The sequence below is a fragment of the Ceratosolen solmsi genome, unplaced genomic scaffold (assembly GCF_000503995.2).
Source record: "Ceratosolen solmsi marchali unplaced genomic scaffold, CerSol_1.0 scaffold35, whole genome shotgun sequence".
Taxonomy (NCBI): Eukaryota; Metazoa; Arthropoda; class Insecta; order Hymenoptera; family Agaonidae; genus Ceratosolen; species Ceratosolen solmsi.
In genome coordinates this window covers 1,504,820-1,518,956 of record NW_011948423.1, presented here as the reverse complement: position 1 = coordinate 1,518,956, position 14,137 = coordinate 1,504,820, and the positions used below count along the sequence as shown (strand labels likewise).

General features: G+C 36.0%; 3 protein-coding genes across 3 annotated transcripts in view; 1 reads left to right on the top strand and 2 right to left on the bottom strand.

Annotated features, from left to right (window-relative positions):
- Adsl (adenylosuccinate lyase) overlaps nt 1-2,552 on the bottom strand; it is a 34,424-nt gene extending 31,872 nt beyond the window's left edge. The window contains exon 1 of the mRNA XM_011499461.1: nt 2,315-2,552. Within this exon, the coding sequence (XP_011497763.1) occupies nt 2,315-2,461 (147 nt within the window). The 5' untranslated portion in view covers nt 2,462-2,552. The remainder of the gene's footprint in view (nt 1-2,314) is intronic.
- A 2,500-nt stretch (nt 2,553-5,052) lies between these two features.
- Nucleotides 5,053-7,268, bottom strand: LOC105362379 (RNA-binding protein 47). Its single transcript, XM_011499818.1, has 4 exons — nt 7,139-7,268; nt 5,606-6,105; nt 5,265-5,408; nt 5,053-5,073 (listed from the first exon to the last, which is right to left on the bottom strand). The coding sequence occupies exons 1-4, from the start codon at nt 7,266-7,268 to the stop codon at nt 5,053-5,055; spliced, it is 795 nt and encodes a 264-aa protein (XP_011498120.1).
- A 1,756-nt stretch (nt 7,269-9,024) lies between these two features.
- The window catches only part of LOC105362108 (uncharacterized), a 13,997-nt gene continuing 8,884 nt past the window's right edge, over nt 9,025-14,137 (top strand). Inside the window, exons 1-4 of the mRNA XM_011499458.1 lie at nt 9,025-9,185; nt 9,900-10,113; nt 11,830-11,956; nt 13,463-13,560. Of these exons, the coding sequence (XP_011497760.1) occupies nt 10,075-10,113; nt 11,830-11,956; nt 13,463-13,560 (264 nt within the window). The 5' untranslated portion in view covers nt 9,025-9,185; nt 9,900-10,074. The remainder of the gene's footprint in view (nt 9,186-9,899; nt 10,114-11,829; nt 11,957-13,462; nt 13,561-14,137) is intronic.

Sequence of the window (14,137 nt, the reverse complement as noted above, 5' to 3'; positions counted from 1 at the left end):
TTCCATTATAAAGTACTATTTATCATTGAATTCTAGTACTCGTTACACTGTATGTAATATGGTAAAAAATAATACTATTTTTTTACTATAAAAAATGTTTATTAAATTAACAATGATGAAATAAGAATATTGAAACACATTTATTAATTATAAAAAAAAAAAAAAACGCAGAAATTAGATAATTTAAGAAACAGATTTTTATATAAACAAAACGGTGTACAATGGTTAACGATCATCATCAATGACGGAACAGATATATAATTGCATTTATGTAATTTAACATATTTCTAATAAAAATGACAACGTACAAAAATTATAATGTACTTAAAATGATTTCTATCCACATAATTTAATGATACGTAATGAAATGTATTAAAAATATTATGAAGAAAATTACTTTATCGTGATAAGAGTAAAAATCTATTCAATACTGTTCATTAACAAAAATTCCTACACTTATGATTCAAGCATATAAAATATTGATTTATTTATATTGTTTATTAATAGTCTCGTAATAAAAGTTACATGCTAATAATATATAACGCACGTTGGTTTTAAATGTAACATCAAAAAAAAATTGTCTGCATGCATAGATCATGATTACTTAAAAATTGAAACAAACATAATTATCAATGTTTTAAAGTAAAACTTGCTTATAGAAAACTCAATATTTGAGTTTAAAAATAAAATTTATCAATTTCATTATTATTTAATCAGAGAATTTAACTACATCGTAATAAAGATACATAAAAATATAATGATAAGCAATCCTTTATAAAGGCCTATACTGATTTGATACAAAACTAGAATAATTCAGAATTGGTCTTGCTAGCAATGGTTTAACGTTCTTGACATTATAAAAATTATCATTGTTTATAAAAGTGGGAGCTGTGTACATGGAATCTTTTTTGTTTTGCATAGACGACACTTTCTTCCAATGAATTTCATCGTTTAACCAAGGATATCGTACAACGGAACAATTTGCAGCATTCAAAATTGTCGGCGAATTAATGTAATACGGAGGCGCTTGGCCATAAGAACACAAATTTCTAGTGTCATAAGAATTTTTGGAAATATTCAAAAGAGGCTCCTCGGGATTCTCCGAATATTTAAATTTATCAAAAAATTGTGTTACGTATTCGTTTTTGTTATTATTAGCTATATCTATATTACAAAGTAATCTGTTTGATCTGTTTGAATCCATTTGTAATAAACGCTTATTCTTAAAAGTACCTTTGGTTGGATTTTCCAATTTCAAATTTCTCTTGTCATTTTTAATTATCTGTTTAGTTATAATAACATCGTTATTGCTATCGCAAAGACCACTCTCTTCTATCTTTAAACAAAAATATTAAAATAATATTAAACAATATTTAATATTAAAATATTGAAGTTGTATTATATATATATATATATATAAATTATTATGCTTTAAAATATAACTTTATAACTTTATAAATTTCTACTCTATAGTCAATATTTTTTTTACATACACAAACATTTTCAGATTAAATTAATTTGATTTATACATAATTTTGAAAAGGTAAAGTTAATTAAGAACGGGGCTATTTATGAATCCATTACGTTCGATATAATATCATAATTATAAACTAGTCTTATCTTATTCTTATTGATAATTCATTACCTGATCGTACCAAGCCAATCATATACTCATAGATTCTACTTAGGCCTTTATGCATTATATATGTGATGTTTGGTGACATGGCGAATATATTATAGATTATATCAATGGAGATAATCTTTGATTCCTTCACATTACAGATAAGATCTTAAGCCAATGTCACGATAATATTATTTCAATTTGTAATAATATTAATATTAACATTAACATATATATATATATATATATATATATATATATATATATACATATATAAATACTACGGTTAAATTTATTAATGAATAATTACAATACGATATAATTAATTATAATACGTTGAGACGGTTTTACGAAGGCAAACAATTTCTTAAAAATTTAATTTGAAAGCATGCAATTTTTACACTGTGTATAGATTTTTAATTTTTTACCATAAACAATTCGGGCTTTTGCTAAAAGCAAAACGTCTCGATGAATAAAAGCAACTCAAAGATGACATTGAATAAATTATAGTTACGGAACTCCTAGCGGGGGATGGGGGTGGGGGGTCGAGTTACAAATATCACTTATATTGATATTTATGTTGGAATAAGCTAATCGAGATCAGTGATCGTGGATATACGACTTTATGCGGGAAATTTATAAATTAATTGCGAAAATTAATATAAGAGTATGTAATTATTGAATTTAACGAACCATTTCAGCTTTAGCCAAGTAAATCCACAATTTGCGCCATGTGCTGAACTTCTTCTGATCACTAAAGTTAAAACGCATCTCTTTCGAAGCATATCGAGTAGATAATGGGCTTCTATAGTCAATATACTCGTTGTACTCCCCTTCCATTATGATTATAAATAAATATTAATATAAGACCGAGAGATTGAAAAATGAATTTACCAATTCACTAAAAACTGAACTAACTCGCATCAGCTGATCACATGTACTATGCACACAGTTCTACATTTCAAGTGTCGACATCTGTCGACGGATCTTCGCGTACATTCAACTCGACGAATCTGGACAATTGACACGTTTAAAAATTTAATGTCGAGTAACATTTAGTAAATTCGACGTGGAAAATAAGTACTACCGATTTTTATGGTTGAAAGATTTTTTGTAATTATTAAAATTTATTCCTTTCTTTAATTTTTAATGATATTATTCAAACATCGAAATTTATATAAAAAAAGTTTATATATGTGCAACAATATTTGTTTGTGCAAATGCCAATGATTCTTTTTCAAATTCATTCTATAATAAATTAAAATGTTTAACGTTAAAGGAAAATGTTAATAATTATACTATTTATTTCCGGATTAAGAAACTCCTAAATTAAAATTTATATATATATATACATATATATATATATATATATATATATATATATATAAGAATATGTAAGAAATTATCATTAATAGTATGTATACATAATACATAGTTATTTTTTAAATAATTTTTTTTTATTTATATTTTAAGTGGTAATTTCTATTAAAAGGTATTCAACAGATACTTTTCCAATTTCTTTGCATTTTCTGAAGAAACATGCGCGCTCCTTTCTCAATGATAATTTTTTTTACATTACATTGTAAAAATTATCGTGGACAACAGACTAACGATTCCTTCAGTCCCATACACTATTATCGCTTTTACTTGTTCTATTTTATGAAAAGTGTGCAAGTTGTTCGTATACGCCTTTCATAAAGATAAAGTGTAAAAGATAATTCGTGAAAGAGGTTTATGTCATATATACTTTCTACGCTGTGCTTATAAATATTTACCAAATTAAATTACTGAAATCTAGTAACTTTATATTGTTAAAAAAAATTCTTTTAAACAATTTAGATTCAGATGATTTTGGGTTTTTTTTTTAATCTCAATTGCTCGATTAAAGTGTAAGCGCAAAAAGTTAAATGTAAAATTGGGTATTCGAATTAGGCATTAAAGACAACACTTTTTCAACAATTGCTACTCACTATCAGTTATTTTCAAATTTTGGAATGAATTTTACAAGATTGAAATATATATATATATATATATATATATATATATATAACGCACTCGTTCATCGTGTAACGCTAAACATTATTTTCAGGATAAAATAGGATGAACTAATTTAAGCCCCGACTAACGTGTATAGTATTTTAAGCAAAGAGAATTTTATTTTTAATTACTGACAATGAATTTTTCGATAAATTTTTCAACTTATTGAAGGTAAAAATATTATTTTACAACTGTTACAACAGAATTTAAAAAGGCACATACATTTAAATGAAATTGAAACAGCTTAAACTTCGTATACTCTGTCATTAAAGTAAGTTTTCAATGCTTAAATAAGTTGATAAGATGTAGAGTAAAATTAATTGAAAAAAGTATTGATAAATTCGGAAAATGTCGAAGAATGAAAAATCTTTTCAAAATCAAAATTTGATAGGGACTTTAAGGCGTAAAGCAAATTCGTAAATAACTTAAAATTATAAGAGATAGAGAAGAGTTAAAAAATGAAAATTGAAGGAGCGAAGGGAAAATAATTTGTAAACGGACTTCATTACACGGCGTCAATTAAAATTATCGTCCGACTCGACATGTTGCGTCAAGAGTTTGACGAGAGTAAAATATCTTCTTTATTCTAATCATAATCTTGTGTGCTAGATTTCTTTGGCTGATAGACGTGAAAATGACGCGAAGAGGGAATCACAAGGTCGCGGCGCTGGCCTACAAGACTCGCCAACTATTAAATGCCGTTGGAACTTAAACGGAAAGTTCTCAATAAGTATGCGCGTAAAGCCGAGAGGAAAGCCATCCTCGTCGTCGCCATGTTCAGCGAAAGTACCCACGTTCTATTTTTATGCGAGACAACGACGACGACGACGACGACGACGACTACGACGACGACCACAACAACACAAGTTGTCATTATGTTCTTCCATGGCGGACGCGTATCTTATGGTTGTTTGTTTGTACTTTTGCGTGTGTCTTGACGCTCCTTTGTTCTCTCTTTAATGGCAAATGCATATTTCATTCTTTTTCTTTTTACTCGAGATTGCTCTGCTTTACTTTTATTGTTATTGCTAATGAGAGTATGAGATAAGGTTGCGGATGGGATGGTCATATTGGCAGATTTTTATAAAGTTATATACCTTTTCAATATAAATTATGTATTAAATCAGATTGATCATTGCGATTGTTGATGATTGATTACTGACACTATGGTAAATTAATGTTTTGAATTCAATGTTAAGCGAGATAAAATAGAAATGTACATTGATTATCGATAGTTTGCATATATAATCAGCCAGATACATTGTACCTAATACATAAAAATATATGTATGCGTTAAGTAAGAAATATAAAGCACAAAATGTTAGATTATTTTCACTTCAGCAACACTTTTTCAATAAATTATTTAATCAATAAATAATTTACTGCCGTATTAATTATGTTTTGATGTCCTGGTGCTTTTAACAAGTCATTCGTAATTTAATCGATTGCTTAATCATAATCATAACAATAACAATAATAATGCAAACTCGTAAATTTCTATTCATTCTATTCGTTCAGCATTTCAACTCGAGTATTGCGTAACTTTGTGTACGAATATACTTGCATAAATTGTTTGTAATAATCGCGTATTAAAATGAAATCTTACCACATTTGTTACTGAAATTTTGGGGTGCGCCCATTCGATCCTAACTTCGGATTTATCAAAAAATACATTTCTTTCCGGTAGAAGTCTTCTCCTAGCCATTGCGGCACTTCGATGCGTTTTAAATGAAATCAAAGCATGCTTTATCTGAAAATTATATATGTTTGTGTAAACTGAAACTTTATCAATACCCTCGCAAGCTGGCCAAAGTTTCTGTAATAATAAAAAGTAAAAAATAAAAAAAAAGAGGGATTGAAAAGAAGAAAAAAAAAGGTTATAAATTGCAAATCGTATTTAATACGAATACAGCTGTTTTAACGATGCAACGATAATGGAAAATTTACCTTAATAAGTGTTTTTGTATCGATCTGCGGAGGGAGATCCGTTATATGTAATCGACAATTGTTGACACTCTCTACCACTCCTATAAACCAACCAGGCCGAATTTGATAATTGTTTAATTCTTTAATCGCTCTCTGTGCCATTTCTGGCTTTTCGTACATGATGAAGCAAAATCCTCTATTACTACCGGAAAAATTCATCATAAGCCTTATTTCGTATATGTCCCCAACTTGTCTAAAAATTGGGTAAATCACATCTTCGTAAATATTTCTGGGTATTTTTCCAACAAATATTTCACAACCCGGTCCAGGCTGAGGTCCATTGGATCCAGCTGGTCGGCCGTCAAGCTTCCTCTGACCATTTTTCTGCTCGATCGTTACACCAAATTTATTCTGAAGTTCCAAAATATTCTGTATATTCTTCATTTGTTCGTTAAAATTTAGCAATGAATCTTGAAAGTTATTCTTTTGGGCTGGCTTTTTCACCTTTTTGTTAAATAAATCTGAAACGTAATAATTAACTCATTAGTAATTGCTCGAACATCTATATTTTATCAATATTAACGCTTCATCATTCAATTCAAATCGAATACGTTTGTCGTTCTCCTACACTCTTCGAGGCGGCGCATTAATGGACAAAAAATTCTCTTTTAAACAAAGATATTAAAGCAGTGAGTTTAAGCAACGTATGACGAAAACGAGCGCATATCACATCATCGAGACTCCATTAATTTAACGATTCTTACGATTGCGAACCACACGGTGAAGTGAACAAAAATTTTTATGGACCGACGAACGATGCAACTATAATAGAAAAATTATCTCGTTCGTCCAATCATCGTATGCGCGCATTTAATCAACGATATCGTCGCGCAAATCGAAAAGTTGCATTGCCGGTCGGGCGATTTGGTGGTTGAGTGTATGAGGGGGTGGGGGGTCTGCGAAAGTATAAGCATTAGAGGTTGCACGAGGTTGGATACGATAAACGATACATAAACGATACGAGAATGGATAGTCAAACCGTTCCCATAATGCTTTTGATTTTGTTTGTGATTAGGTAAAGAGACGGACGGCTCGCACGGATAACCGAACCAAGTTCAAACTGCCGCGCCGTTGATCGTCGTTAACATCGCGAAACGCAAACAAAATTAATTAGCGTGATTATCCGCGAAGCTCTAGTCTCGGCTCATCGTTCGACATTGTTTTATTAATCCGAGTGCGAAACAAAACAGTCCCGACGGAAATGGAAAATACTTGAAGGATGAATCCGCAAGGACCGCGAGAGTCGCGCGACTCGTGCAACGAAGAAAATCGTCGATTATCGAAGAGACCAGCGCAAGTGCTAGCTTATAAGGTCTAATGGCCGCGCGTGCTTTCCATCTCCTATGAAATTGCATTCACGAGTCGACGACGACGAGGTTGATGGGAAAGGAGGGCAGCGGGGCGGATTGGAGAGGGTGAGAGAAGCCGATGACCGGGGAGCCCGAACATGCATGCTGCCGACTAATTAGCCAGTCAGCAAATTGTTGAAAATACCCATGTGCTTCTTGGTATACATCCTTCGAAACAATTTCGGCACCTTCTCCTCCACCGTCATCCTCTCCAGCTTGTCCTTTATGTCGAAGAGCCGCTCGGAACTCGCGTTCGTGTTCCACTGAAAACTCATCCTCGCCCCCGCGGTCGGTCGTTTGTTGGTGCGTCGCGGTCCGGATAATTGGGAAGCCTAGGCTATAGTGTATGGGAAGGTGGTGGACGAAGGGGCCGACGAAAGGGCCCGCGGCGCGATGGAATGCGAGCGCGAGGAGGTCGCGACCTCGCCACCAACGAAACTGCCCGGGCTAAACTAGACGGCGGAGCGGTCGGGCCGAGCCCCCGACTCGCGCTGGCCACCGGCCGCGGAGCTGCTCCTTCTTACGCCTTCTTGCGCACCGTCCGAATTTGTTTCTCGCGCAATCGACCTTCCCGGAATACCGCGAACGGGAGGGTGACGGATCTCGAAGATTCTCGGCGCCCGGGATTCGCCGCTGAACGCCGTCTGTCCACGGCTCGTCCATTGGCGGGGCAGGCGAGTGGGGGTCGGCTCGAGCGCTCCCCGACGGGTCCCCGTCGCCGCTTAGAGCGGGTAAACATCCACCGCGGCGTCCACGCGCTCGTTCAGGGAAAAACAAAGGAGACCCGCGCGTCTCCCGGCAATAGGGGCCTCGCGACTCGCTCTATTCGATACCGAGAAGTGCGAGCGAGAGCAGATGGCCCATGAAAAAGCGCGTGAATTATCCTTTAGCCACCGATTGATTCATTTCCCTCCTCGACGATTAATTGCCATTTTATCACAAATCTTTATCTCTGCCGCCTCACGTTACGACTTTTACTGTGTCGTTGTCGTTGTCGTTGTCGTTATCGTAGGGGCTATCGTCGTTAATTTAAGGACTCGCTTCGTCTCGCAGCAGTGTATGGCTTTGCGAACAATCGTTGCAGTCGTTTGGCAAACATCGGAAAACATTTCATCTCCAAATGTCTCTCCCCCCGTTTCGATCGACCGTGATCCATTGGTGATGTTCACAGGCCAATCGTTGACATATCCATTGCAACGCGTTGAAAGCTCTCGCGATCGATGCCAACGTGCTAGTTGCTCGACCATTTGTCCCTAATGCAATCGAACGGTCGTTAACAAGTACAACAAATAACTAATGCATTAATAAACCAGTAAGCCTTTTCGTTTGGGATGTGGTGGATGAGTCGATGTTGGAAAATGAAATTTCCAACCCAGCGGTACGTGTACGTTGTGCAAGCATTATTTTTACGATGCAAGAAAGGGAAGACCCAGGAGCCATGGCCCATCGACGGACAGGATCGAGCCAACCAATATCATATATTGTCATTAAGGATCATCATTGGGAGACTCATCGCGAGAGGGTTCGCGACAATTTACAAAAATAAAACAGAAACGAGGAAAAAAACGCGAGACCGCGTGCTCGTTCTGCAGAAAACTCCATGACGGATAGTAAAAATGCGAGGCCTAGTGGGGCCGGGGCGGGATGAGGACGCGAAGCGGTAGTCCGACCGACGACCCATGCGTGCGCGACAATCATGAAGCGACAAAGAAAAGAAGAAAAAAACGTCGTCTACGGGGGGCGAGCGGGAAAAAGGCAAAAAGCCAGCGACCGCCAAACGAAAGTGAAAAGCAGCGCACAGCAACTACCAACCCAATTAGAGAATAAAGCGACTGCGAAGCGCAACGAACGTCGCGAGGCAGACGTAAGGGTTCCCCCCATGACTGCCCCCGTGTCCCACGCATCGTTCGCGTCCGTGTCGTCGCACGATAATGGCATTGTTTTACGGGGCTGTAGGAAGGTGTGCGCAGACCTAAGTAGCAGCAGCAACAACAGCAGCGGGGAACGACGGGTCGGTACGTGACACAATCCGCGCGGCGGTCGAGCCTTTATCTCCCTGACGCGGCAGCCGCCTCCTTCAGTCGAAGTCGACTGGTCGTGTGGGTCGTGCGGCCGAGTCGACGTGTCCACTCCAGCACGAGCGGATAGCTCATCTCTGAGAAAGTAATTCGAATGCGCGCCGATCGGCCGTGGTTTGTGTAATTTCAATATCACGCCACCCGTGCTGTGCGGAGGCTCATGTTTCCGGGATTGGCGGATCTATTTGGCTGTAGCGGGGCGCGAGAGGGGGACGTATCCAAGGGATTCTCAATACGCGTCGGAGTTTGCATTTCGAGAGAAAGAGAGAGATAATACAATTACACGTGGCGTTGTCGTGGCACTTAACGAGATCGGCGTTTATTTCGCACCCATAATTTTTAAGACTTCCCCTCTTAGCATCGACGTTAAGGACGAGCGATCATCGCGTTTGTTGGAACGGGGAGCCGTGGTGGTGGTTGACTGCGGGAAGGGCAGGGAGGGGTGTATACTTCGCTCCTTATTTATCGTACAATTTTTGTAAAAGCCGCTTTGATGTATTACTTTGATCCGCCCGTACGTTGTTCGCCGTTCGTAATGGGGACAATAACGCACATATTACTGTAGCGTGCGAGAGAGAAATAACAAAAACTGGTTGCACTCGATGCATTGTACATACAACACGTTTGTCTCTTTATTAGAAATAAATTCAGTTCTCAAAGAACGTAAATATTTTTTTTTTAATTTTTTTTTTTTTTTTTTTTTTTTTTTTACTCGTTACCCCATTGAGTTGTCGTTATTAAAGAAGATGAATACGAATATAATAGAGGATATGTTTGTATTTATGTAAGTGTGTTGAAAAGTATATAATATTGTTTATTTATTTGAAGAGTGTCGCCTTGAAAGAAAGAAAAAATGCCTGGTCCGATCGCATACCCCGATGGAAGTAAAAAAGTCGAGTAGCTACGAGCCGATGGTTGCGTGCTGTTTGCTTTTCTTTACATAAAATTGCCGTCGGCCTTCTTTTGATTGGATTCCCCCGCAGGCTGCTCTCGCTGTGAAATCATGTGGAACCGAAAAGTACTTATCAGGATAATCGAGCTGGTAAGTGGCTAATATTTATATTTAGCGCACGAGCTTACTATTTTAGTCTGTAAGGGAAAGGTGAAAAGCGAGAAGAAGAAAAATGCTGTATTTTTGTTAAAAGCAGTTAAGAGGAGGAGAGCTTAGAACTTTATATTTTACATGAATAAGCGATGTTACTAATGTTGACGAGAGCTGTGTTTTCATAGGAGCAAATGATACGGTGAAACTTGTTTTTTTTTTCCATTCATATTAGTCGGCCACCACGGCGAAAGATAAATAAATCAAATGTAAATATTTGAGTTTAGCCATTGCATATGGTTATTCAATCGATGATTTAGCTTTTTTTCATAATAATATTCGTATGATTTAAATTAACGAAAGAAATTGAAATTACATTCGATTCTGTTGTAAAATAATTACTTGTAAAATTAACGTTGAAATAAATAATAATAATTACGCCCGGTAGATAGATCGACACAGAGTGCATACTGACATTTTGTAATTATAAAATCTTATAGGCAAATGGTTTATCATCCCCCCCCCCCCCCCCACCCGCCGCCACCCTCACCCGTCATCCACGATACCATCCCTTTTAAAAAATTGACGCTTAATATACGCGATAATACACGCGATATCTTCTTTTACTCGTGTCAATTCATGGCTTTTTTCAAACGTATATTGTGCTTATAATATTTTATGAAAAATTCAATCGACTTTTAAACATAAATTAACAAATGACAATCTGTTGTCCAGCATTTTCAAAAATTTCTCTACGGCATACAATCTCGTCACCTTCGATTATCCTTGATTCATTTGTATACTTCATAAATTGCCTCGAATTTCATCACGCCGACGCTAAAAAATGCTTTCAAGTTTTCTTTTCTCACCTTCCAATCGCTATTAAAAAGTGTTCAAGATTGCATAGAGCCAAACAGTTACTTACCAAGCCACGTACTAATTGTGGGAAAGTGCATTTAACTTGGTTAATTCATTAGCCGCGCGCTCAAGGACTTTGTAAGTGGTGCCGGTAACCGAATGTAAACAGAAATTAATTGTCCTGGTTATTTACGCTAATGCATTTCGTACATTATTAAAAGTTAATTTTAACTCGCGGACATACAATTTTCCCGGACATTTATAACGTCGTGAGCACATTGAAAATTTTGTCTACAACATTACACAGGAGACGAGTGATTAATAATTTTGTATTATGTATTTCTGCTGGCTTCCTTTCACACATAATTGGCAAATAAATAAATAAGATTTTTTTTTTAATAATTACATATTACATACATTTCTTGGCGTACAAATAAAAATGTGCAATAAAAGATTTCTATTGCTTTTAGCGTATTTTGTATGTTTGTGTTTGTTTGTTTGTTTGTTTTTTGTCTTAAGAAAGTCTTTCCAAGCGCTTGAGATTATAATATGAAATAAATCTTAATTATTACACAATTGTTGTTAATAGTGATGTTTGCTGATTCCTATATTAATAATTTGTAATGCGCTATGTAGCAATTGTGCGGGTAATTTTTTCAAAAACTGAATTTAATGTAAAGTAAAATGATATGAGTCAGTATTGTCTTATTTTGCAAATGTGAAACTTGCACGATTCATACCTGAATATTCAAAATTCATTTTCCATTCCCAGATTCTTAATATTAAACGTGCAATCATCACGTCGCATTCACATAGAATTTAGATAAATAATTATTAACGTTAAACTTTTTTAATCAGCTTTTGTGCATCGCATGTGTCGTGGCTTTGAGGGTGACAGACGACGAGAGCAGAAGAGTCTTCCATTACTTGCGTAATAGAAGTCTCGAGTGGTCCCTTCTAAACAATGTTACCTGGGGCTCCATCGGTAAGTTTTTAAATAACTGTTCTGTACATTTAATACTTTGTTATTCTTTTATTCGTATGTCACCATAATCATGTTATACATTTGATATCTAAGAATCTAAACATTTTCATTTAATGTTTTTTTTTCTGTATTTTTCTTTCTTTCTTTTATTTTTTGATAATAATAAATATGAGGAAAATTTCTAATAATGACTATCATAGGTAATTAATCTCTGTTTAATAGCATTGATTAAATGAGGCGAAAAGTGCTTTTACGCAGCATATAACGAGGCAAGACGAATTGATATTAACATTTTAATAATTCATTAAGATTAATATTATCCAGTTAAGGTAGCAAAATCTTTCTCGAGTAAATTTTACTTTAAACTAAATGTAATCCACGAATAATTCCTTACTTCATTCTCATTTCGAGAGAATACGTTTGTATTACGATAAACCGATAAACGTCAAATTTGTGATATTAAAGTAACGAACGCAATACTTTTTACAAACAACAATAATTATTGAAAGATAACCTATCGTCTATTATTCACAAAATTCAGTTTATACGTGTATTATGAAGTTGAACTGTTTCGTTGTCGGAATCGGAAAACGTTTATCTATAATTGTTCGTTGATATTCATTCAAATAGCCAAAAGTAAGATAAAATAAATTGAATATTATACGACACGGGAGAAAATGCCTGTATTTTAAAAAAACTTCCACATACGATGTCGAAATTTTCCCTTTTGATAATTAGTAAAACGAAAGTTTCTTTTATGACATTTTCACACAGAATGATTATGACGTATGGAATAATAACTTAAATACTCAAAAGTGTCGAAATAAATGTATTTTGAAAAACCATATCCGGTATTTTTCATTTTTCATCATATGGTAAAGAGTTTCGTATTCAAATCAAAGTTTGAATATGTCAAGAATAATAATTTCAAATTCTGTACATTTTTTCCAACTGTCTCGTCGAAATTTAAATTTATAATTCCTTGCTAGACTAAAAAAAAAAAAAATTACAAATCACATTAGTAATCGGTCTACGTAAAAATATTAAATGATTCATCATTGTGCCGTACGTAGTCATACTCAATACATTTTCCATGAAAATTTAAACAATTCTCCCACGAATAAATAATAATTATCCCGTTATAAATCTATGCTTAGCCAACGCTCCTTTAGCTCCTGCCAATTATCAATCAAATATCAAAGTCTTAATTGAATCCGCAACTCTATAAGCAAATAAATGACTGCCGCTATATTACAAAAAAAAAAAAAAAAAAAAAAAAAAAAACTCTTGTAACCCAACAGCCAAACAGTTTAACAGTTTTTCTCTCTACCCTCCTCATCCCTTGTCTTCAACCAACACATTCGCAACTTCAAGAATCGTCCAGTGCCCCGAACGATCCGTCTCCACTCCCCCGATCACGGATAGCCACTGCAATCCTTCCCCCCCCCCCTCTACGGGGATGCGCATGGAAGCCCAAACGTTCAGTACTCGCTCCTCTGTTCGCAGGTGCTGCTCTTGCGACAGCGACTTGCGGAGGCTACATTGTCGTAACCGCGGGTCTCCTCATCGCGGCCATCAGCGGGGAGCTGAGAGGCCGAAAGACGGTAATAACAGAGAAGCGATGGCGACGCGGCGCTTTCCCGCGCGCCTAGAAACGCCCGTCCAGCTTGCTTGATTCATGCTTTCCTGCCCCGCCCACCACCACCTTGACCGAGCCCCGATGATGCGATCGTCGCCCGCGCCTTACCTTACCCGCGCATATCCTCCGAAACAGAGAGACTTGGCTCGCCCCCGATTCGCCAACTCCCCTTCGACATTCTGTTTTTAGCGGCTGACTTGCCGATGCACCAATGAATAGAATCCTGGACCTATCGGTAGAAGCTTATTTGGACAATCGCCCATCGATCATTGCCTCGGTCATCGAATGAATTGTTGATTATTGCTCGATGACTCTGGCAATATGTCGACAATAGGTTCATAGTTTTCGCCAGTTGATCGGTTCGGCATGGGGTTATAATTTGCCATTACGGGATTTATTGTGTGGAGTGCACCGTGTTTTGTTTTAATATTTATTTAGATAAATTGAATATGTTTATTTGAATATAAATACTATATAAATATGATCTAAAAATTGTGAATACTGAAAATTAATAAACAATGTTATGGAGAAATTGGGAATGC

Coding starts and splice junctions, on each gene's coding strand:
- LOC105362379 (XM_011499818.1), bottom strand. CDS start 7,268: ATGAGTTTTCAGTGGAACACGAACGCGAGTTCCGAGCGGCTCTTCGAC. Junction 5,409..5,605: donor ATACAAAAACACTTATTAAG/GTAAATTTTCCA, acceptor TATAATTTTCAG/ATAAAGCATGCTTTGATTTC. Junction 5,074..5,264: donor AAATTTCAGTAACAAATGTG/GTAAGATTTCAT, acceptor ACTTGTTAAAAG/CACCAGGACATCAAAACATA.